Consider the following 25840-nt stretch of genomic DNA (forward strand, 5'->3'; position numbering starts at 1 on the left):
GATGCGACAGTCAGAGGTGCCTGTTATCAGCTTCGGCTGATACGCCAGTTGCGACCCTACCTGGGCCGGGGGGACCTTGAAACAGTGGTACATGCACTGGTAACCTCTCGACTCGATTTCTGTAATGCGCTCTACATGGGGCAACCCTTGTACCAAACTCGGAAGCTACAGTTGGTTCAGAATATGGCAGCAAGGCTGGTCACTGGTAGCTCCAGGGCCAGCCACATAACACCTATATTGAAAGATCTGCATTGGCTGCCAATTCGCTTCTAGGCGCAATACAAGGTGTTGGTTTTTACCTATAAAGCCCTAAATGGCTTGGGCCCAGAGTACTTGGAGGACCGTCTCGCCCCATATAATCCGCCCCGCACTCTCAGGTCAGGTGGGAGACAACGTTTGAGAGTTCCCAATGTGAGATATGCGGTGTCTGCGCATAGGGCTTTCTCTGCTTCGGCCCCGCAGACTTGGAACTCTCTCCCTGACGAGCTCCGCTCGGCCCCCTCCCTGGAGTCTTTTAAGAAAAACCTCAAGACTTACCTCTTTCGCCAAGCTTTCCTAATGCCATCCTTCTCCTTATGTATTGTGTGTATTGTAATGGTTGGAACTGCTTCCACTGTGTTTTTACTAATTTTTAATTATTAGGATTGAATGATGGACTTTATAATTTTGTATTGTATTGTTTTAATATGGGGGGACTCTGATTGTGTAATTTTGTATTTTTATTATTTTGTAAACCGCCGTGATCGAAGGAATGGCGGTATATAAATAAAATCTCATTCATTCACATTCATAAACTCTCATACAGCATTCAGCATTGTATTAATTAAACACCATATTCCAAGAGAATTGGATTTTCTTTATTGATTATATAAACACTAATGTATATCAACTGAAAATCTGGCTTCTGATGCTAACTGTTAGAAAGATGTATTGAACTGCAATCATCCCACCTCCCTGGTGTAAACGTCCACATCCAAGGACATTTACATGTTTGTACATTCATGTAAATGTGGCAGTCCAAATATAATGGTTGATTGACTTTTCTTGTAGAGGTATACATCCTGTACTGAAATGCTTTGTCTTGTTTGTACTGTTCACTGTCACTACATGCCCTTTGTTACTGTTGTGTGGCACACTTCTTCAGAGGGGGTTTGCCATTGCCCCTGAAGCTGAGAGAGTGTGACTTGTCCAGGGTCACCCAGTGAATGGGCTGCTTTCTTTACAATGCACTTGGTGTTTCAACACTGATACAATGATTCCACTCGATTCAGTCTTCATAATCTGTGATAGCTGTTGCTTAAAGTGGCATGTTTGGTATTGCGATTTATTTTCTCATTACATAATTGAATTACAGATCCGTTTAAAGATCAAGGTTTATTTCTGAATGAGGAAAATTTGTGTGGGGGTTTGGCTAAGCAATTAAATCACTAATTTCTCTAGCCTGACAGAGCTGTGTTCTTTGTAAAGTGAGATATGACTAAGTGGAAGAATTAACCGTATTCGGAGAGAACCTGGCTTACCCTTAATTAAACTTTGTCACAGCTATTTAGTTTTGTCTTTACCTATTTCATGTCTCTCTTCCTCTCTAGCATTTTTGTTAATGGTTATGGGATTGGAACACATTACTTCAGCTGTTAAGACAGAGTGTTAATCAATTTTATTAAATGTCTAGAAGCTGTAGATGTAGAAGATATGCTTCAAATGGGTACCACAGTTGAGATTGTAAATGTAAGCACATAGACTGCTGCTTCTTAAGGAAAATAATGCATGACCTATGCACCAAAAATGGTTTTAAGGACCCTAGTACACATATTCAGAGTAGCAGTGACTCCACTGTTACGATGCCAGAGCATGCCTGTAAACTGTAGGGAAATAACAGGTTAGAACACGGACAACAAATACAGCACTTGGGGGAGAAGTAAAAGGTCTATTTGGGTTGGGAGAAACACTGTACACAGCACCTAGGAACAATGTGAGATGTTTGGAGGAAGGAAAGACAGATCAATAGCTATAGCCAAGAGACCAAGAAGGCCAAGGACAAGGCAGTAGGGGAGTGAACTGAGTTTCATATTTGTTTGAAGTACTCACCTCAATATTTGGCTTTAAAGTTTAATGTATGGGCAATATCACACCACACTGTTGCAGCACTATTATTCCACTTTAACTACTGTTCTATGGATGTCTCCTGTGGAATCCTAGAATTTGCAGTTTAGAAAGGGGCATTTAGAATTCCCATCCAGAGAGCGATTGAGTCTCACTAAACTACAAATCCCAGGAGTCAGTTTGGACAGTTAAAGTAGAATAATAGCACTATAACAGTGTAGTGTGGCGTTCTCCAGTCATTGGTCTTAATCAACATGATACATTAGGACAGAGAGCTTATACTTCCATCTGGGATATAGGGATATAGATGTATTTAACCCTTATATAGAGAGGTGGATGGCTGTAATCTGTTTTGGCATTTAATCTGAACTTTAAAGGACTAATCCAAGGTGCTACACCTGTTTTGAGGATGGGGCTCTATACCTTGGATATCTCTTTTGAAGTTCAAAAAGGAGCTGATTCAAGTCCCCACTGACTTCAGACGAGAGGCACCAAACCACCTAGATAGAGATACAGATAAATATTTCAGCTAGAGAAGCAGAAGAATTAAATTACATTTATTTATTTAGAATATTTATACTCAACCCTTCAGCCAAAAAGGCTCCAAGGGCAACTTGTAAATAATGAATTCGACAGTTGCCTGTATCTCTTTAAAATGCTTTAAGGGATAGTGGGAGTGAAGTGAAGCTCAGCAGGAGAAGAAAGGAGCCCCCTCCCAAACTTTTTAAAATTAAAATTACAAATTTCAAATTTTTTATTTCTTTGAATTTTGTTTTATAAATTTGATTTTTTAAAAAGAAATACATTTTACCCAAATCACCCATATGTATATGTAAATACATTTAGGTTATGTGTATGATATGGTAATTTGAAAGTCTAATTTCAATTTTGATAGTTATTTATGTCACAACTATTAGCATGACATTCAGTGGTATATGGGAATTAGTGCGTAACATTAGTGCAAAAAAGCATTACTAAGGCCTGTTACAGACTGGCCAAAATAAAGTTCGCTTCAGGTCTCTTGGAGGTATGCTATTTAAATGATGCGTGGGTCCTAAGAGTCCGGAGGTCGCGCCAAAGCCACACTCCATTCCTAAGCACTGGAGTGCAGCTTTGGTGCAGCTTCCGGATTCTTAGGATGTATGCATCATTTATAACAGCATACCTCCAAAGAGACCCGAAGCAGCTTTATTTTGGCAGTCTGTAACAGGCCATCGTATTCTGTATGCTGTGAAATGGGAGGAAAAGGACAATGGGGTGACACTATGAGTTCCCGCACCAGGGGACACCAACCTTAGGGACGCCACTGCATGGAGGGAAGGCCTCTTACCAGATGCTGGGTCCAATGCACAATGGAGCTGTGCCTGGCCATTCTTTTGTCATCCAAAGGCCATTTTGATGGCAGCTAGAATATGGAGGAAGGCCTCTCACTAACTGTTGGGGCCAAAGCATGATAGAGCTGTGCCTGGATGTTCTTCTTTTTCTCAGTGGCCAGAGCAATGGTATTGGTAGGGGATTTACCCTTCAAACTCCTGCTATTACAGTGAGCCCTTGGAATCTGCTGGGATTTGGTTCCAGAACCCCTCGTGGATCACAAAATCCATGGATGGTCAAGTCCCATTAAATACAGCGGCATAGTAAAATGGTATCCCTTAGATAAAATGGCAAAATTAAGGTTTTCTTTCTGGAATTTATATTTTTAAAAAGTATTTTCAAGATGTGGATGTTGGATAAAGAATCTGTGGATACAGAATGCCAATTGTATTTGCAGGAATCCAATACAGTAATTGCAACCAAGACTGTTGTCTAAACAGGGAGGGTCCTTTGTCTTTAAAGGAGACATAAAACAAATAAAATGGTTGCTTCAAGTGACAATGATGCTTTAAGCCAAGTGGTGGATGGATCCATTGTTTTGGAGGCAGCAAATTCACTCTCAGTTTTAAGACACTTTAGTGCTGAACTTCAGGAAAGCTACTGTCCTGCAGCTGGATGGTTTCTGTACATCTGGGCAGCTGCAGGCCTGTGAAACCAAAAGGAAATTTGCTGCCCCCACAATAACAGTCTAATGAGAATAATATAGGATATGCCAGCAAATACAAGAAAATGCACAAATATTTTCTGTTCTCAGAATTTCAGAGGCTGCCGCCATACTGTAGAATTAATGCAGTTTGACACCACTTTAGCTGTCATGCCTCAGTTCTGTGGAATCCTGGGATTTGTAGTTTGCTGCAGCACCAGAACACTCTGACAGAGAAGGCTAAATAGCTCACAAAACTACAAATCCCAAAATTCTATAGCATTGAGCCATGGCAGTTAAAGTGGTGTCAAACTGCATTAATCCTGCCATGTAGATGCACCCATAGAGACTAGAGATATGTAACCTCATTCTTCTTTTCTTGTTTCATGAAACAATGTACCCCTGAAGATTAAGGTTTAAAATAGATATGGAATTAGGATTAAGCTGTAGAAGAAATGATGTCAGAAAACACTCCTGGCCAGGATAGCATGTGTGAGTGAACTGTTGGCTCAATGACACTGTCATGTAGTTAATGTTCTGTTTGCCTTCAACTATTTCCTGGATCATGTGAGCCTAGCAGTTGTGAATCAAAGTTCACTGATAATGACAGAGAAAAACTCTTCCCAGCATTTATGACAGAGGAAGAGAAATGAGGTACAAAGAATGACAATGAACAAAGTCATGGGCACAATCACAATGGAGTGCACCAGCCATCATGATCCCATAGGAACCACTCTTATAAAAGCCCTCACAGCAGAGTTTGGAGGGCTCGAAATTTAAAAATTGTTTTATTCACTCTTTGTGAGCTCAAAAGAAAAAAGAGAAAGGAATGTATTTCATTAACTTCAACAGGTAAATAGTTCAGTTCATTAAGCTGCATTTTACATTGATCATTAACATTAATTGTTGCAAAGGCACAGGATTAGAAAAGAAAGGCCACTTGTTATATATCTAAATCACTGCATTTGTGCTGCAGCCATTTACTTTATAGACGCAACTCTGAAATCCCCTGGCAAATTGCTCCCTGGTGGACTTCCTTGCAGTAAGTGGCAAAGGCGAGAAGCGGTCTGTGAGATGATGGGAATTAGGTCCCAGGCATTCCCAGATCACTGCCTGACCCTTGGGGAACATGATTTTAGGGCATTTACATCCAAGACAGCAAGCACAACTACAACAATTATTGCATTGAGAAATACTCCTGATTTAGATGTGGGATTAAAAACTCAAACCCGGGTATTATTGCACATACTGTCTAGAAATTCTGGAATACAGGGTGGGGTATATTATTATTATTATTATTAGTAGTAGTAATAGTAGTAATAGTAGTAGTAGTAGTAGTAGTAGTATAGCACTAAGCTGGATTTATAGTCTTTAAAATATTGTACCTTACCCTTCCTCCAGCAAGACAAGACAGCTAACAAGGATACAACTATAAAATGATCATTAATAACTGTTTTGGAGGGTGATGAACATTCCTTCTTTTTCTCTATCTAAACTTTGCCAGCAAGGTGAGTGACCAGTACAAGTAACTACTCAAAGCAGCAGCAAAAGTGTCAGTTCCTTGCCTCCTGCGGGGCAGCCAACTCTACAGGCATTTCTGAAAAAGATGCTGGTGCCACCTACCAGCAATGGCAGAAGGCCATCTTGAGGCACCACCAAGAAGATGAGCAGGGAGAGCATGGATGAGTTGGTGCCAAGCACCACAGAGAGCTACCCTCTCCCACCCTCCTTTTGCCTCCCTCTTTTCCTTCCATCACTTCAGCCATGAAAGGGAAAGAGGTGGCAACAGCACTGAGGAGGGAGCTGGAAATTATGCTCAGAGGAGGTGCTCCCCCAATGAATGGCACAGTATTGACCCAACGGTCCACCCTATTCTTCCTCTGCCCCATCTTTGGCTCATGTCTCTTGGCTTTTTGTATGTGCATCCACTGGGAGCAAGAGCTTCTGCTTCTCAAGCGTCTCCATTATTGATTATTCTGCCATTACTGTACTAATTGTTTTAGGTCCTGCTGCATATCCCTGGGGGTATGTGTACCCCAGGTTAGGAACCAGTGAGGTAGAAGATACCACTACCTCTGATGAATGAAGGTTGCTTGAAACTTGTTAGTCATTACAAAGAGATATTGGAGTATTTTGTTTTTGATAAGAAAGAATAATCTTATCAAAAGGGCTCACTATTTCTTTCCCTGCTGCCTTTTTTTTTAAACTTAATATTTATGCTTCTCCCTTCTCTCTCTCTCTTTTTTTTTACCCAAGAAAGGGCCCCGGAATCCACTGTGTAGTTGTTTGTACCTTGCTCTTGAAGAGCTCCATCACAGTGGTGGAGAATCTGTGGCCTTCCAGATGGCATTGGACCAGTGGCACCACTAGAGTTGCTGTCAACCCCAAGCTGTCTGGCACCCCCCCACCCACCTGTCACTTCCACTAGCCAGGCACCTCTGCTGTGGCGGGGTTGGGGTACTGCTGCCACCCAACAGCCCCTTCCAGAAGGCCAGAAGATCCGGAAGGTAGCCCCTTCTCAACAGTGGCTGCTGGTGACTAGTGGTGTTTTTGTCACCTTGCAGCCCTTTCCAGGTCTGATGGGGCTGCTGGCTGAGAAGCAAATTTAAGGTGACTCTCTTTCCACTTGGCTAGCAGCCCCAACTTACCCAGAAGTAGCACCCCACCAGTACTTGCAGCCGAAGGATGGCATAGGCACCTTGGCTGGCAAGAGGGGGTGGTGGGATGTATGTGTCTTGGGACAGATGGGAGTGAACTCCCCACAGGGTGTTCACTCCCCACTGGTGTCACCTGCTGTGATCCGCACTCCTCAAATGAGGCCTCTGTGCTGGACCACAATTGCCATATCAGTACTGCTAATAGCCCTGCTCCTTTTTAGCAAACACTTCTATATACTAGTGTTTTAACACATAGACCTTGCATTCTGGTTGCAGTGTACTTCATAAATAGAAGCTTTCAATGGAGTGTGAAGCTGACATATCCAGATCTCTGTAGCATAAAGTTACACTTACTGTAGTTCCTTTTTAATAAGACATCTGAGCTCTTCCTACAACATAGGAGTCATATTTATTGCATTGACACAGCAGCTGTGAGAGAGAGATACTCTGCATTCTAAGGAGTTTATCCCATGGCTTAATAAATCAGTTTACCTCTATCTGGCTTAAATCTTAATTCAGGTGGCATCCTGATATTATTGCAAGGTTTTTGCTGCCTAATTTGCCGCCAGAGTACAATCTGGGTCCATCCCCGCTTCCAGGAGTGCTCCTCCCAGCTCTTTTCAGATCCAGGAGTTTACTGAGTTAAGAAAATGACCGCCGAAGCACTCCTGGAAGTGGGGATGGACTCGGGCTGTATTCGGGTGGCAAATTAGGCACCAAAAACCTTGCGATAACATCAGGATGCCACCCAAATTAAGTTTTAATCTGGGTAGAGATAAATCAATTTATTAAACCATGGGATAAGCTCCTAATATACTTGAGGCCTGGAATGAGTCTGTGTGGAATCTATCTATCTGTATCTGCAAGCACGCAGCCTTACTGATGGCCATTCCTTACAACAGTACAATGTCTTTTGAAAAAAGTATTCATATATACTTCCATTATGGCGCTGTCTGGACTCTATAGAGCCTCTGCCTAGCTTGACCACTTCTCTAAATACTTGGGACTCTCGACACTCTTGGCTCCCTTGCAATCCCATTTTTCTTCTTGTGCAAATACCCCCTGCTGAAGATTTCAAGCAACAGAAAGAATATTGGAACCAGTTATCTGACAAGTAGAAAAGAATGATGGATTTAATTAAGAACAGAGGGCAGCGAAACCTTATCAATAGTTCTATAAAATATGAAGTGCATAACTTATATCATTGTCCATTTAATGCCTCACTGAATTATGAAACCCCTGATACAATATTGCACAAGAGCCAAACATATGTGGATGTCACGATATTTATTATTTCGACAGCAAGAGAATTTTCATAAGTCATTCATACTCATTGAATAATGCTAAGATTCTGCTGGCTGTTAATTACTTCTGTAAAGTTGGTTATTGTGTTCAGCCTTAGAGGGAACAATTGTTATTGTGATGTTGAAAGAACGATACCTGGGGGAGAGCTGAGAAAAAACACCCTTGCTCAGAATTTTAACAGTGAAGCATTGCTGTACAGAATAAGAGCTGGATTTTGAGTGTAGTTCTGCATACTGGGCTATGGAAGATTAACTTTTTTCTCACACTTTGACACTGAATAGTATCTTAGGTGAGTGTGATATACAGTATTTGCATTTGACATCCACTTATTCAGAACGCAGTGACATTCAGGATCGATAAGACATTTGATGGTCTAGTGGGGTGTCCTTACAGAATCTTTAGCTGAATCAGTAGCAAATAAGAAGCAGAGTGTGAGTAGGGTTGGTTAGACAGCTGAAGCTCAGACTTGGGTGCATCCAGCTGATTAAAATGCTAGAAGTTCCAGATTTTGTTCTGTTCTTTCTGACTTTATTGGAGATCCATTCACACTTTGTTCATCCTAGAATGTTTTCCATCCGTTCCATTATGACCAGGGCTTTTCTCCAGTCTTCAAGTTGGTTATTTTACCCAGAACAAAATCAGAAGAACATGGGAAAAAATCTGGGACTTTCAATCTTCTGATGCACCCCATGTCAAATTTAATAAACTCATAGCATTACCAAAAAACAAGTGTTCTTACATTAACATTATGCAAAGTTTAGTTGTGTGTGTGTACATGGTTTTTTCAGTAGTTCAGTAGTTTGAGCCACAAAACTAGTTTTACAACTTCTTTCTGGAGACCTTGTCTGCACTGGCCAGGATATATGGGGGCAACCCAGAGTATCCTGTTCCCACGTTGCCCAACATGCCCGTTAACTTGGCCACGTTCCCCAATACCATAGCTATCAGCAAGGAGTCCCACCAACTGCCAGCTTTTTTCTGCCTTGACATGAGTCGCTCACTTCTGAATCAGAATGAGACACCAGAAACAAGCAAAGCTGGGTTCTTTCTCATCTCAGCACAAGCGAACGTTGGCGGACATGCCAGGTGACCCAATTGCGTGTTTATGCAAACAGCAGCTAGTTGGTATGGGAATGGGGCCCCAGATCTCTCTCAGACAATCTAGAGCTACAGATATATTTTTAAAAACCAGTAAGTTTGTTAAACCCAGTTCTGTAGTTTCTAGATCTATTTTTTTAAAATAGTTCCTGTCCTCTGCCTACATCTAAAAGATGCGACCAAAAGGAAAAAAAGGGATGAGACGTAGATTAGCATTGGCCATGTTCCCTGAATGAACAGGCTTGATCCTATAAGCTACAATTTCTGTGTTCTTAACTTTAGCCTCCTCTAATTCTTAAAGCTCAGAATCAGCCTTCCCAGACTAATCCTCCCCATTCATAAATCCACACTGGTCAGAAGTATTTCCAACCTCCCCCACCTCTACACATTTCTTCTACAATTCACACAAATTGGGAATGCAAAAATTCATTTTCGGGACAGTTCTGAGCTTGGAAGGATGACTTGGGAGCAATAATTATCTTATATATCAAAGTATGAGCAAAGCAGGGGTTGGGAAACCTGGGCTGTCCAAATATTCTTGGATTTCAGTTCCCATTAACTTGCTGGGCCGCCAATGGCCCGGGATGTGGGGGGCTTTAGTCCAGCAACTTCTGAAGAGGTACATGTCTCTCACCTCATGACAGAATTACACACTGCAGAGCACATGGTTGAAGCTAAGATATGATCCAATGATTTTCACGTGACTGCACTAAACAGGGAATTTTTCTTCGAATAGACATGCGAAGATTTCACTGTGTAAGGTTACCATCTTATATTCACTTACTACGTAGTAGAGTTGTCTCAGAACTCAGTGGACTTACTTCCATGTGAACATACCCAAGATCCATGTTGTTTGGGCCCTTTATGTGTGTTTCTTTTTTAATATCTTTCCATAGCAAATGATTGGATGTGTTGCCTTGTAATGATTGGCAACTAACTGTTCTGTTGTAAAAAAAAAAAAAGCCTCAAGACACTTCCAGTGTCTGCTCCTCATCAATATGGTTTGGTTTTCATTTGTGTGTAACATGATTGGCCTTTAGCACTGTTGCCTTTTGGTTGTGACAATTACACTCCCTCATTTCATTGTAATCTGTAGGGTTTAGGTACAGCAACATGGCGTAGTGGTTTGAACATTGGACTGCGATTCGGATATCAGGGTTGATTCCCACTGGCCATAGAAACCTTTGGGTGATTTTGAGTGAATCACACTTTCTCAGTCCCAGAAAAACCATGATAGATTCACTTAGTTGTTAGGTTGGAAATTACATCAAGGGTTGTTAGGTTGCCCCCCATTTTTGTTGTTCAAAGCCCTGTCAAATTAAACGTATTCACTGTGATGACCAGCAATAAACATGTGTACAACACAATTCTGGGGGGGGCGGAAGGAAAGGAAGGAGCAAGGCAGGAAGCCATCTCTCTGTTTCTCAATCTGTCATCTTTCCTGGGCCATTTTTAAAAATAGCTACTGCTCTCCGTATAATACAGCAAGTTTGGATACTTATTCAGAAGATGGAAAATGTTAGTTAAACATTATGCTACACAGGTAGCTGTCTTCCATAAAGAATCGGTTATTTGTCCTCTTTTCTGGATTACTTTTTCTTTTAGAAAGAGGTCCAGGTTGTCATAGATAAAATAATCGAAAAAAACCATGAAAGCCTTATACAGCTTAGGTCCAGGCTGACAGAGGCATGTCTCCTCAATATACGTATGCCTGGCCCTGAAGAGGCTGTTGTCTTGCTTCCAAAACCTTCACAGGTACAGATGGTGGGAACATGGGAGGAAGGCCTTCTTCAGTGACTGCCCTAAACTTTAGAACTGCACCTTAGAGAGACTAGATGGCCCCCTCCTTGTATTTCGGCTGCTGGGCAAATGACTTTTGGTTTTTATTTATTTATTTCGACAGGCTTTAACATTGAAGCTTTTAAGGAAAGGGTGGAAAGAGCTGTATTGTTTTTAAATTGTATTGCTTCAACTCTTAACAAGATCTTGAACACTTGATGTTGCTTGGCCACACGTATTATGTGGGTTTCAACTGTGAAAATTTTGCTGGGCAGGAGATGGACGTATTATGGGGCGCAGAGGGTGCGACCCACAGCGTGGTGGCATCATGAGGCAAGTCTCAATGGGAGGAAAAAGGAGAGGCCCTAGTTTTTTTAAAAAATTAAAAAGTTAATATATAGATAGATTTATATCTACTTATATTATATTTATTTTCTCTTTTTTTTTAAATCCACACCTTACCAAATGTTCACTTAACCACATAAAGCTATGTAGGACAAAAACACATTAAGGCTGTGTGTATGTTGTAATTTAAAGGTATAATTTTAATTTATTAGTTGTTTATGTCACAACTACAGTTGTCCCTTCATATCCGGGGGATCCATTCCGCCCCCTGCCAGCAGATAACAAAAAATACAGGACCTGAAGTTCGGTTGTTTCCTATGGTGACAAATGTGCATGTGGAAAAACAAGCAGGTACACTTTGAGGTAAGCCCACAAAACTATGTGATGCTGCTTAGCTACTGTAGTGCAAAGTTTCTGCATAGAATTCTATGTTCTGATCCTGATTCAAGGACTTTATTTATAACTTTTAAATGCTTAAATACAATTGGATAGAACTTTGTGTGTTGTGCCTTGAAGTTGCATGTAGATATATGGCGACCTCATGAATTTCTAAGGTTTTCTTAGGCAGGATACTCAGAGGTTTTTGCTATATTCCTCTGAATATAGACTAGAGCACCTTGTCTTGACGTTTCCCATCCAGGTCTAATTGGGCTTGACCCCTTAGCCTAGTGTATCTTTAGGGTATTTAGGCATCCCACAAGAACGTTTGAAAGACAAAAGTACAATAATTAGGCGAGTGAATCTACTTTCTCTTTCCACGAAAGTTTACTAATTTTATTAAATTTCATTCCTTTACTAGCCATATCTTTTGAATTAACTGCTGGATTACCTCTTAGCCAAAAGGGGTGATTCTTAGCACCAATTTATACTATCCAAAATGGAAAAAATATCTAAAGGCTTTGTCATACTTGTTACTTTGGGGGGGGGAAATGGAAAATGCACTGTCTAATTAAAGGGAAATGTAAGATCATACGCAGTTATTTTTGCAGCTGTTGGAACAGCAGAATTACGATTAATTGCTGTTCTAATTTATTGAAGCCTCAGATGGAAAAGAAATTGGAAAAAAACACAGAATTGACAATCATAGTGCTGAAGAAGGTGGATATTTATTTGGTCATAAAACTGCAAAATGTAGTTGGTTTAGCAAAATTGCATTTAATTTTCATTGCTGTGAGGCCTGATGATTCTGTAGAGAGCTTATCATTATTTTCATTATCCTCAACAAGTTACAAGGATTTAAAAATAATATAATAAAAAAATAATGGAAACATCTTTTGCTACATAGCATACAAAAATAACCGAGAGGATGTCACATAGAACTCACCCTATAAAAATGATAATATTATCACCCAGCTACAAAAGAACACAAGGGACATGCACACAAAAATAACAGTGGGAATGTCACTGATAATATCAGTAGTGTTGTCCTTGTCATCAACCAGTGGGGCTGGGGCCATCTTTTGGGCAAGAAGTGGTCATTGTTTATTTGGCTTTATTTTGCATTGCTGGCAGCCACCACTTCCAGTTCCTGAATTAAGTGTTGTTCAAAGTATTCATTGGAAACATGAGTTGGTAAATTGGGGTGGGGTTGATTAGGTATGGGGTTGTTATAGTCTTAAGACCTCCCTTCTTCATTCCTCCCCATACAATTCTTGCCTATGAATTATATGCTTGTCCCCTGCTGCCTATGGTTTTTCCCAATTCAAGCAAAGGGATAGTACCTCACTAGTTTGGTTCCGCATGACCTGTGTATGTGCTCATTGTAATCTTCATCATATGCAGGGATTCCTCCTACATGCTTAGCAGTTTCCATTCGAAGGGGAAAAGCAATGTGGATGTTATCCAAGGATAGAACTTTGGAAAACATGATGCATAGTTTTGCCATTTTTATTGTATTTGCCATATTACTAACTAGACTATAAGTCAACTTATGAATAGTCGAGGGCAGGTTTTGGGGCCAGAATTGGATTTTGCCTGACCCTGTGGATAATGGAGGTAAAACTGTCAGTGTGTGTATGTTGACGTGGCAGAGGGTCTTAATTGAGGTTTTGCTTCAGTGTTTCATTGTCATTTCGCCTTCACCTCCCAATAGTGGCAGCTGGACGGGAGAGGGACTCTGTTTGTTAACGCAATCAGTCAGCCAGGCTCTTTCTGCTTGGCTCAAGAGAGAGAAGAAACTGATCTCCTGACCGCATGAGGAAATCTGAAAGAGCTGCTATCATACTATCTGACCATACATAAGTCACCTGGGATTTTTTGGTTTTTTTGGGTCACAAAATTTTCGACTTATAGATGACATACGATAAGTATGAGTATGAGCAAACTGCAAGTTCTCATTTGGGGAATGATCTGGATCAGAAATACAGATGGAAGAAGAAACCTCTGACACATCTCAGTCCCAATTGGAATTTGTAATCCACAGCTACTTTGCTTTAAGGAAAAGGCAGCTTCCTTCTCAATGAGAAGAACAACTGTGAGGGATTTCGTTGTTCTATTCCAATATCACAGCTCTTCCTTCTACTGTTTTGAGCCTCTGGTAATCCTTAGAAAGCCACAAGAGGAAAACCAGCTTATATTTTAGGAAAATTGTCACTCATATGTTTTTAGATTACTAACTACTAGCAATAAGATTAGTAACTACTCAGCAATCTAGATTTCCCTTGCCCAGAACATGAATCATGTACACAGTTCCTAAACATGTAGATGTAAAGTGGAAAACATTCCAACTTTGGACAACTGGACTAAAACAAAAATTCCAATGCTTTTTCAGAATTGTCTTCCTAGGTAGCACATATATTTCCATTAAAAACTTTAAGCCAGAGTAAAATTAGAATTTTAAGTTTCTGGGGTTTGTGGGCCTTTATGTCAATGACAATATATATGGGCTTCTTGGCAAGGTTTCTTCATAGGTTTTCCCTTGCTTTCTTCTTAGGCTGAGAGTGCGACTTACCCCCAATCACTAAGTGGGTTTCTGTGATTGAGCAGGGATTTGAGCCTGTGATTCCTGAAATCCTAGGCTAACACTCAAAACACTACTGGCTCTTTGTCTTATAATTTACAATGCCTTTATTATCTCAGCCTAAAGAATAAAAGGAAAATGTATGCTATCTAGTTGCAGTGCCATACAATATTTACATGAATTACAAGGACCAAAAAAACCCCAAAATCCCCAAAACAAACCTGTTTTTTTTAAAAGTGACATTTTCTTGATTCAATTTTTAAACCTCATGGGATCAGCAATCTTAAGGCATGGGCAGGGGGAGAGAAAAATCTGTGGTGAAATAAAAACTCCACTTGTTTATGCTAACCAAGACAGAAACATGGGGTCCTGGGTTTTATAGCATTTCCCCTCCCATTCCACTATGATGTTTTTAAATAACCCCTTTGGCACTAACTGAAGTGAAAATACCATATTTTCTGATGTATAAGATGACTGGGCATATAAGACGACCCCCAACTTGCTTGCAGGCAGTGCCCTGGTCTACTATAGGCCGAAATAAGGGGGTCTGGTGCCCACACACGCCAGCTTGAGGGGGCCTCTGCAGAGGCCTGGAAGGAGGGTGTTGGAAGTGGCAGTAGGACCTCCTGCAGTCTGGCCCAAAAGAGCACTTGACACCATGGAAGAAGCCACTGGAGCGGAGCATCCCAGGCAGCAGTGGCGGCGAGGCATAAGAGGCCGGCTCTTTCCCTCGGCCTGACCATCCCTCTCCCGCCGGACCAGCTCTGGAACTGTTTCTCCGCCACTTTTTCTGGCTTCCAGCCCCCCAAACCAGCCCCTCCCATTCTCTCACCTCAGCTGTAATGGCAGTGAGAAAGGGAGAGCCTGGCCACAGTGCCTGCTGGGATAGGAACCTGCAAGGACCCCCCCCCCCCCCCGGAGATGGAGAAGAGGCTACACCATTTGCCTTTCTCTGTCGAGGCCAGCGAACGCTTAACCCAGCGTATAAATCAGGGCTAAAAGGTTGTCTTATACGCTGGAAAATACGGTAATTATTCTATGTCCTCAAGACTAGTGTAATTGTTTGTCTTGTTAGGGAAGGGGCATGACTTTAAATCCTACGAATCAAAGGCTTCTTTCAATGCTGTTGATACTCCTTCTGCCCTACTTTTGTTGTGGCACAGATGGAAGAGCTTTTCACCAGACCTACCTTCCATGGAATACAGTACATTTTATTAAACTCGCCCATGAAATATTTTACGATTGGAAAACCATTCCAGGTATTTGTACATAACATACAATTAACACATACTGTATTTTAGTGGGCTTTTAAAAAAAAATTATGTGTTGAGTCAAATAACTCAGATCTCCATTAATAATAGGATAGCAAAAAGTGCTCTCGATATAAAAAGATGTTTTTTGTAGTAACTTGAAGATTAAGTAATTTGTTTTGGCATAAACATTCATGGCCATTCTAGCCAACTTCTTCAGAAGTTAAAAAGGGACTAGATGAGAGCATGACGGTGTACATCCATATGAGTAGTATGGAGATACGGTACTTACTCAGCATAAAAGGACATAAAGCAAAGCTGTATCTCAAGTATGAAAGAGCAACTGTAGCAGAGCTGGAAATGCACCTAGAGTTAAAATTACAGGATGCCATCCTATGCACACTTATTTGGGAACAAGGCCTCGCTGAGTTTACTTCTGAGTCTAAGTGCATAAGATAAAGCTGTGAATCTATGTAAACGATCACCAGGGAGAATCTTACAAACATTCCAAGACACACTGAGAATATTTAGAATGGCCCTCTCTTTACTGTCCTTGTATCTACAGGTAATCCCCTTTTTCTTCTGACAAGTTTTTGAAACAGAACTTTCAAAGAACAAACTAAGGGTGTTGTATTGTTTCATATGGGACAGTTTGTAATAGCTTTTCAATAGCATTTTCTTTTTTTTAGGGTAGGTTTGAATTGTTTTAATATTGTGAATAGCTTTAAGTCCCATTTTAATGTCTCCTTTTTATGTTTTTAGCTCTATTGATCTTTTAAGATCGTAAGCAGTCTTGAGTGTCAATTTTGAGATAATAAATAAATATAACTTGTGATGACATCATGCAAATGCCTTATAAAAACTGAATGAGTAACAATTTAATAGGCTTAAATACCAGTTGAATGCACTGCTGACCAAGCCAACATTGTCAATGGTGAGGAATGTAGGGAACTGCAGTCCAACACCACCTGGAGGGTCACAGTAGTTTCACACTTGCTTTGCACACTGTGGAGCTGGGAGCATATGCTTTCTTATTCAGGCTCATGGACCAAGAATTCATCTTTTTGAGCTTTTCTTTCATATTCCCTTGCAAGGATGGCAGATTTCCCCCTAAGAATAAGTGACGTGCAGGGAGTGAAGGTATTTTTATTGAAGTCTAGCTGCAAAGGGAAGTCTTAAATCTCTATGTTAAAATGTCCTCTCTGTGCTTGGTATAACAACACAGTTGTGGTTGCTAAATGCATTTAAAGTAGCATCTGATTTGGCCTCATCAAATAAATAAACAGCTTGCTTGTTCACCCCAATTACTCTGTTCAGTATTCTTTACAATCTCATTTCAATGATAGCCTCATTGTAGATTAACTGTCCCAATGTTTATCTTATTCCTTTCATTTTGTCTGTTGTCACCCTCCTTGTTGAAAACTGAATTGGCTGCAAATCTCTAATGAGTGTTGTCCAAGCCCTAGCTATCCACTATTTTCTCCTTCCTCACCTCTGAGAAAGAACACAAAAGCAGATCTAGAATAATCCAGTGGGAAACTATTCCTTTAGCTATGTTCCAATTACTTTCCCTGTCACCTTCTTTTCAGGGCAGCAATTCTAGAGGGAAATGGTGCCTCTCTCCCTTATACATTTGGTAACTGCTGCTCTGTGGCAACTTGGTTTGCCGAAAGACTATTTCAGGTGAGAAGATGCCATTAAAGCAATGGTTCTCAACCTTCTCTATGCCTCACACCCCTAGGAAATGTTTGATTAATGTCTGCACCCCTCCAACAATATCACCTCTGAAGATGAAGAAATCTAATTTCTAATATCTGAACCCCATTTAGTGATACACATACAATGTGTACATACAAAGGGAACAAACTGAACTTAAAAAAATAATGATGGCTTATCCATTATAAGAGACCATGGTGTTTATCACCCGGGAGGAATTTCTCTTAATTTCGAATGAAAAGAAAGTGGGGCCAGAACGCATTCACGTGAATTTGCTAATTCAGTGAATTTACGTGAATTTGAATTGCATTTGAACTGACTCCCCATTGCCTGAAAATAGCTTGCCATTGCATGTGATCACCTCTCACGCAATAACGTGAAACCCCATGATTGCGTTCGGACTGCCTTCCCATTGCCCAAAATTGTGTGTGGTTGTCTATCACGCAATAACATTAAACCCCATGATTGCGTTCAGATTGCCATTGGATTATACTTCCAATTTCCCTTGTCTGATAAACTCCTATGGTTAAGGCTCCACCCTGATTATGATTGTATAACTATGTGATGATTGTATATTTTAAGGAACTAATCGGACGTGTAATTCAGTATTAGTATTTTATAGATTGCTTTGTTGGATTGTATTATATTATTTTAATGGTGTAATCCTGCTTCGATCCTTGGGAGAGGCAGGAAATATAAATAAAAATATTATTATTATTATTATTATTATTATTATTATTATTAGCTTTTAAATCAGTGTGTAAAATCCAAATCTAAATTTAGCAATTAGATTCTAATTCAGAAAAAAAAATAGTGATGACTTGTCACTCAAGGACACAAGCCAGAATGGGAACCTCTGCATTAAAAGACCAGGGCATTAGAGCACAAACAAATGTAGAGTGGGCTGAATAGAAAAGGTTAGCAAATGAAGAAGGGGGAGAAACATAGCTGAAGCATAACAACAGTAAAACACTGTGATAAAAAGTTTGGTTAAAGAAATAGTACTTTATTAATGAATTAAAAAATAAGGCCACAACATTTCAAGCATGCACTTAATTGCATAGTATAAATGTCTGTAAAATATCAGCATGTTTTCAAACAAGCCCCAGCACTACTACTAAAATAATCTGCAGCTATTCTGTTTTCCTTTCAATTGATTTCTTGAGGGGGAAAAAGGCAACATACTATAAGGGGAAAATATGTTGTCTGGAGAAATCCCCCCGCCCCAAATATGTGATTAATGCAGAACTGTTCTCAGTGGCATCTGGTGGATTCCACATCAGCAGGGCAGTTAATTAACCCCGCCCCATCCAAACTGGAGACTCACTGCTCTACTGAGATCCACCAGTTGCTACTGGCAGCTCCTGGTATAATTTGATCCCTTATGCTATGGATCCCTCAATTTTGACATCTGTTGCACAATTATACAGTCTTAGGAAGGACTTTTTGCGGTATTTCATTTTCTTGTTTGCTAGCTGCCTTCCAGTCGACCTTGACTCATGGTGACTGTGAATGAAACATTTCCAAGCCCCTCTATCCCCTGTCTCTCTGCTCAGGTCCAGTAGGCCCTTGGTCTCCCAGATTAAGTCTATCCATCTGGTCTTCCTGTCTTTCTCCTGCCCTCTACCTTTACCAGCATCATCTTTTTAAATTTCATTTTCTACCCTATGCAACTCCATGCTGTTGTACTTGAGCTTGCAGGCTGGATGCTAACTAGCCCAGGGACCAATTATACTCACCTCAGTACCATGCCTCATCTAGCTCTTCCAAATGAACTGTTCAGGTCAGTTTTCAAAGCTCACTGAATCTGAAGTGTTGTGCCAGCCATCTGTACCCACCTCCCCACATCAGTTCTTATGAATTGCACTGGTTTTGTGAGTAGCGTCTTTGTTACTTTTGGAAGATAATACACAGATTCCACTCTGTTGTATGTTGAGAGAGGATGTTGATTCTGGACACTCAGTGGCAACTGCAGTTTAACTTTTTTGACATTATCTTGCTTAGTTAACACCAGCATTGCGCATTCAGGACCTACAATAAAATAATATTTTTTTATTTGTATTTTGTCCTTAGTTTAGAAAATATTTAAGTATTTAGTTAACCTGTTTTAATCTGAGACTAGGTAGGCTCATACCACATGTACTGTATTTGCCATTGCCATTAAGACTTTTGTTCTTATTTTTTAAAGTAGGGTTTTTGTAAAAAATTAAAACTAAGCATTGTCAACAGCCTTCAAAGCAAATAATTTTACTAGGGTCATACAATATCAAAAAGGGCTACTTTCTTTAATTCCTCCAGGTGATACTAATCATGCTGTTTTTGGACTTATAAATCAGTGTAGACAGTTTTATTTTACTAGCTAGAATCTTCTCTCAACCAGCAACCTTTCTGCATGAACTTGATTCTCAAAGTGAGTTAGTAATACAACCAAAGGCAGTATTACACCAGATAAGTTTTGAGTCTGCCACACAGTTAGAATACAATAAAATATTACTTCAATTATAACTGAGACATCCGTGCAATGATCCTACAAGAGTGACGCAAATATGGAAGCAGACTACATACATGGATCCTGTTCTGGATCAGGATTTACATACAACAAATTGTACTATATGAGTAGGTTACTTTATTCAACAAGCAAACCTGTTCACACAGATCTCTTTCACTGCTGAACCAAGATTGCGCAAACAGTACTATACTTTTGTATCAGTTGCCCCAAACATCCAACGAACCAAAAATTAATTTCCCACTGACATACTATTAAGCCACTGTCATTTGTTAATATAATAATATGTCAAGTGGTACAACAGACCCCCTAATTATTCATGTATGTGGCTTCCTGGTGACTTGAGGCAGAAAAATACATGTTTAAAAATGAAAATATCTAAAGCATATATTAAATAGAGGTTACTATGTAATACTACCCTTTCTTTCACTGTCCCAGCCCTATCCACTGAAAGTCATCCAAAAGGAAAACAGAAAAATACTCAAATTTATAGGATTATGTAAGCTGTGATCCTCATCAGCTACTATGGAATAAGTCCCAATAAACAAAGTGGGATGTAAATCTTATTCAACAAAATGGGTCTGAATTCTGAGTAAATATGCAAATTATCAGACTGTATGCCTTAAAATTCAGTAACACCTCAACACAAACCAACCAAAATCTATGATACTGGATAATACATGAAGAACTAAAACACCATCATGACATTTACTGTATACTGTTGGGTGAAACTTGGGGTAATATAAAAATTCAAGACACTTTTTTAAAACTCTCCAATTCCTTACACATACAGTTGGCCATCTGTATCCACAGATCCTTTATCCACAGATTCAAGCATCCACAGCTTGAAAGTATTAAAAATATATATGAATTCCAAAAAGCAAACTTGCCACTATATATAAGGGACACCAGTTTACTATGCCATTATGTATAATGGGACTTGAGTATACATGGATTCTGGTATACATGGGGGGGGGGGTTCTAGAACCAAACTCCAGAGGATACCAAGGGACCACTGTATATGATAAAATATGTATCATATTGAGTCTAGTTCCTCAGGTATTTGGGAGTTAGGACGATATTTATTGCAACGAATGAACACTTCTCCTTGGATCTCAGCTGGACTGCTTCCTGGAAAAACAGTTTAGGTAAACATTAAAACCAGTGCCAGAATTGCCACACTTTAAGGCAGTGGTCCCCAAACTGGCCTGTTGAAGGGATTTTGGACTTCAACTCCCAGAAACCCAGACTAGTGGCCAACATGGCTGAGGCTTCTGGGAGCTGAAGTCCCAAATCTCTTAAAGGGCACAGTTTAGGGGCCACTGCTTTAAAGAGATGCTGATTATGCGCTTTGAATCTTGGGCGGGTTACAGACTGCTGAAAAGCGGTGGCCTGCACCCACCCGTTTCCCCGCTGGATCAGGGCCTCAGCAGCCAGAGCGGCAGCTGCTGAGGCCCCAATCCACCGCTTTCCAGGCCGCGGGGAAGCAGCAAAACGCCGCTTCCCTGCCGCCTGGAAAGGGGTGTCCTTGGGGCTCCAAGCCCCAAGGACACCCCGCAACGGCAGGTAGGAAGAGAAAGGGGCCGCTTGGCCCCTTTCTCCTCTGAGTTGCTGGGCGCAGCCGTCTGAAGGCTGTGCCCAGCGACGCAAAGCCAGGAAGGAGCTCCGAAACGGCCCCAATATGTCACAACCGTGCCGCCTCGTTTGGAGGCGGTGTGGTCATGACGTAGTGATGGCAGCGGCCTTGTGGAACAGCCGCCACCATTTTCTACGTGCCGAGCACGTACTAGGGTTAGGGGTGTCCGGAAAGGACGCCCCTTTCTAACCCAAGTACACGCTCATCGCGTACTTTAAGGACTGTTTGTAATGGGCCTTGGACTCATTTCTCCCAAGATGGGTTGCTTTGTGGGCTTACAGCATGCCCTGTGAAAACATTTTAATACATTCATCGCTCCATATTTGCGGCTTTGATATCTGCGGTTCTGATTATTCACGGATTTAATATGTTCTCTCTAGGAATATCTAGGTCCTCTAGTGCAACACTATAGTCAATTTCAGTTGCATTGAAATACCTAAGATTCCTAGAGAGAATACTCTACTAGGTGTTTGTGTCTCCTCCAGTGCAGTTCCCAGAGAGGTGTCCTCTCAGGTAAAAATATGGTGTTTTTGTTATTTGCGGTTTTCCCATATTCACAGGGGTCTTGTGCCCCTAACCCTAGCGAATATGGAGGAACGAGTGTACTGTCAGTTGAACATACTAAATGCTTTGTGGAGCTTATTATTTATGGAGTCTTGATATTAAAAAGCAAATTAGGAGGAACTTCCTGACAGTAAGGGCTGTTTGACAGTGGAACACACTCCCTTGGCGTGTGGTGGAGTCTCCTTCCTTGGAGGTCTTGAAACAGAGGCTGGATGGCCATCTATCAGGGGTATTTTGATTCTGTGTTCCTGCATGGCAGAAGGGGGTTGGAATGGATTGAAATTGGGGTCAGAAGGCAGTTCTGAACCTAAGCTTTTACTACACTTGTCCTTCCATATTCGCTAGGGTTAAGGGCACAAGACCCTTGTGAATATGGAAAACCCATGCATTGCACTAGAGGAGCTACAAATGCCTAGTAGAGTATTCTATCTAGCAATCTTAGGTCTTTCAGTGCAACTTTTAGCTAAAGTTGACCATAGAGTTGCACTGGAGGAGGACCTAGATATTCCTAGAGAGAACGCATTAATCAAATCTGTGAATAATCAAATCCACGAATATGGAGGGACGAGTATACTTTATAAGTGTGCATCTACACTATAGGAATAACGCACCTTGACCCCGCTTTTATGTGCTGTTGCATCATTCTATGCAAACCTGAGAACTAGGGGCCCAATACAGACGGACACTTTGTGGTGTGGTGGCGGCGATACTAGGGTTAGGGTCCGTGCATCAACCGCATGGTCCCTAACCCTAGTATGGCGTGGCGGTGTACTAATGGTGGTGTCCTGTGTATACAGGTGCTGTCATTGTGACATAAGCGCCACAGTGTCCACATGGCGCTATGCGTTGCTTACATCGCGAGTGCGTTGCGACGTCACTCTAGTGTCGTAAAAAGGACCTGGTTTTGCACCGCTTTAACTTGTTGTCTGGCTCATGGCTATGGAATTCTGGGAGTTGGAGTTTGTTGTTGGTCTGCTCCGCTCTGGGCCCACAACAAACTCCAACTCCCATAATTCCATAGCCACGAGCCAGAAAAAGAATTAAAGTGGGGCAAAACCGGGTTATTTCTTCCGTGTGGACTCAGCCTAAACATCCGCCTGAGGAGGCAAAGGGCGGGAGCGGCGCCCGGAGGCCTCCTGGGGCCTGGGCCTCTCCCGTCCTCTCCGCCCGAGGCCCACCGGGGCCTAGGCCTGCCTCATTGTCTCTCACACAAACCCTGTCCACAAAACAGGAAGCCATCTCTCTCCGAGGCGGGAGAGGCTGAGGGCGGGGGCCCAATCAGAGCGCGGCGCGGGTGAGCGACGGGTGCCGTCAGCCAATGGGCGCCGGAGCCGAGGATGGCGGCGTCCAACCAGCGCGGGCTCCGTGGGCGGGAGTTCCGGCGAAGGCGGACAGGCGGCGGCGGCAGAGGAGTAGTAGTAGTAGTAGTGGCGTCGGCGGGGCCCCCGCGTTCCCCCTCTGCCGCCGCACAAGCCCCACCTTTTCAGCGCCGTCAATCAAGGCAGCGGGGAAGCCCCGGAGTCGGGCTCCAGGCAGACACCCAAAGGCCCGGAGCCATGGCTGCCGTGGCCGGGGAGGACGCCTAGGACAGCAGCGGGCCTGCGCGGGAAGCGGAGAGGGAGAGAGAGAGAGCGGACCAACCAGGCAGCCAGCCAGCCAGGCAGGCAGGCGGCGAGAGCGCGCTTCGCTTCCTTCCTCTTTGCTCTCTGAGGCGGCGGCGTCGGCGTCGGCAGACGAGGCCTGTCTCCTTCCCGCTGGCACACCCGCCATGACCGGTGCGTACGGGGCGGGAAAGGGTCCTTCTCCTCTTCCTCCTGGCGCCGTGTCTGCTCGGGAGCGTGGCTGGAGCGGCTGTGGCTGCGAGCGGGAGGAGCAGAGCCAGGGGGAGGAGGAGAAGGAGGAGGGAGGAAGGGAGGGAGGGAGGAGAAGAAGAAGGAGAGAGGGGCAGGGGCAGCGGGAGAGGGAGCAGGAGGAGGAGGAGGAGGAGGGAAAGGAGGCAGGGCGGGCTCCAGTGCGCGGGAGGTAGGCTTAGGCCCTGGCCGGGAAGGAGGGGGAGGAGGAGGAGGGGGGAGGGGAGGGGAGGAAGGGAAGGGGCCAGCTCTCCCGCCCGCAGCCCCTCCGTCCATCCGCCCGCCCGCCAGGGACTCCCTTCCCCCAACTACTACTATCCTCTGCTGCTACTACTAAGGCGGCGGCGGCGGCGGCGAGGAGCTGGAGAAACCTCTCCCTGGATTGAGAATATAGAGATATCTATATCTATGGATAAATAGATATACCTCCGCCTGCGGCCGCCCAAATATCTCCTTTCCCTACTCCTTCCCCCCCGTTCTGCCCGCAGCTCCCGAGAAGCCCGTGAAGCAGGAGGAAATGGCTGCCTTGGACGTGGACAGCAGCAGCAGCGGAGGAGGAGGAGGAGGGGGCGCCCAGGGGGAGTATCTGCAGCACGGAAACAACGGCAGCAACGCCAGCGCCGCTCCGGCGCCCCCCCGAGGCCTCCGACGAGCCCGGGACCCCGCAGGTAAGCAAGGCGCCTGGCCAGCCTTCCTTCTCGCCCTCCCCCCTCTGGAGCAGCGCACACAAGGCCCGCGGCCTAGGCTCCTCCAGCAGCGCCAGCGCCGCCGCCATGCTGGGCCCGAGTGGCGCCCGGAGGAAGGCGGGGAGGAGGGAGAGGCCGCCCGGGACTAACCCTCTCTCTGCCCTTCCCGCGCAGGAGGCCCAGCCGTCCCCGCTGGCGCTGTTGGCGGCTACCTGCAGCAAGATCGGCCCTCCGTCGCCGGAGGAGGAGCTGGAGGAGGAGGACGAGGAGCTGGAGGAGGAGGAGGACGACGAGGAGGCTTCTCCTTCGGCCGGAGCGGTGAGTGAGGCGGAGGGGGGCCTCGCACGGAGGGAGACCGATTTCCCGACCGACCGACCGCCCGCCCGGAGGGAGGGACGGAGGGAGGATGGGAGACACACACCGCATCGCCTCGCTTTGCCCGCCCGCCCGGGGGAGGGACGAACTGGAGGCCGACCTGCCTGCCCGACCGCCCGCCCGGGAGGGGGGTCCCTAGGCTCCCCCCTGCCGCCGCCTCCTCCTCCTCCTCCTTTCTCCGGGAGGAGCCGCTCCTTCCCTCCTTCCTTCCCTGGGGCGGAGGGGAGGAGGAGGAGGAAGGAGGCGGCGGCAGTGGGACTTCCCCCTGGCTTCACCCAGGCTTCCATGCCCCCCAAAAAGGGAGGAGGGTCTCTCTGGCTGCCTCTCTTACACACAGTCCCCCCTTTTCCCCGGGAGCCCTTTTGACTGCCATCTGTCATTCCCCCTCCCTCCTCTCAAAATGAAGGCAGGAGGAGGCAAGGAGGGATGTTTTCTGAGGGGCAAAATGGCTGTTGGCGGAAAAGGAGCCCAAGGAGCCCCACAGCGGAAGGAAGGAAGGAAGGAAGCTGCTGCAGCAGCCTCTGCACACTGCAGATCCTGAATGGCATCAAGATTACAGGGAGGGAGAGGGAGGGTTGTACAAACACAGAGATAATTTTATCCGTATGCCTTGCCCTGGGTGGCCAGAGGACCCCCCCCCCATTACACAGATGCCTCACTCCGGACCCCTTTCTCCAGGACCTGCCCTGCATTCCAAAACAGCCTCCATTTTGAGCATCGCCAAGAAGCACACACTCACATTTAATCGGCCACGTCCTCCATTTTTCTCAAGGGATGCCCTACATTTTTTTGTCCTCCTTTGCTCTCTGACCTCCCCCATAAAAATACATTGTTAAAGTTGCCTCCTAGGCGTTGGGGTGGCAAGGGTGGCACGTAATTTAAAAGACGGGCAAAAAAGATTGCTTACTATCTAGGCAACTAAGTGACCCAATTCCAAAGTGTGTGGTGGACTCCTTACAGATCAGGCTTTAAGTCCGATGGTTTCCTGATTGAT

General features: G+C 43.7%; 2 protein-coding genes across 2 annotated transcripts in view; one reads left to right on the top strand and one right to left on the bottom strand.

The window, feature by feature from the left end:
• Positions 1–18552: 18552 nt before the first annotated feature.
• On the bottom strand, positions 18553–24155 carry LOC121924933 (leucine-rich repeat extensin-like protein 3). The gene is made up of 2 exons (XM_042456495.1): positions 23577–24155; positions 18553–19260 (listed from the first exon to the last, which is right to left on the bottom strand). Exons 1-2 carry the CDS (start codon positions 24059–24061, stop codon positions 19254–19256), a joined length of 492 nt encoding a protein of 163 aa, XP_042312429.1. The 5' UTR covers positions 24062–24155; the 3' UTR covers positions 18553–19253.
• Positions 24156–24257: 102 nt separating this feature from the next.
• Positions 24258–25840, top strand: part of SP3 (Sp3 transcription factor) — a gene marked incomplete at its 5' end in the record, with an annotated part of 26431 nt that continues 24848 nt past the window's right edge. Inside the window, 3 exon segments of the mRNA XM_042458394.1 lie at positions 24258–24410; positions 24412–24453; positions 24646–24789. Of these exon segments, the coding sequence (XP_042314328.1) occupies positions 24258–24410; positions 24412–24453; positions 24646–24789 (339 nt within the window).

The sequence above is a fragment of the Sceloporus undulatus genome, chromosome 1 (assembly GCF_019175285.1).
Source record: "Sceloporus undulatus isolate JIND9_A2432 ecotype Alabama chromosome 1, SceUnd_v1.1, whole genome shotgun sequence".
NCBI lineage: Eukaryota > Metazoa > Chordata > Lepidosauria > Squamata > Phrynosomatidae > Sceloporus > Sceloporus undulatus.

What these genes read in the sequence shown, in the direction of transcription:
- LOC121924933 (XM_042456495.1), bottom strand. Translation starts at nt 24,061, where the DNA reads ATGGACGGAGGGGCTGCGGGCGGGAGAGCTGGCCCCTTCCCTTCCTCC.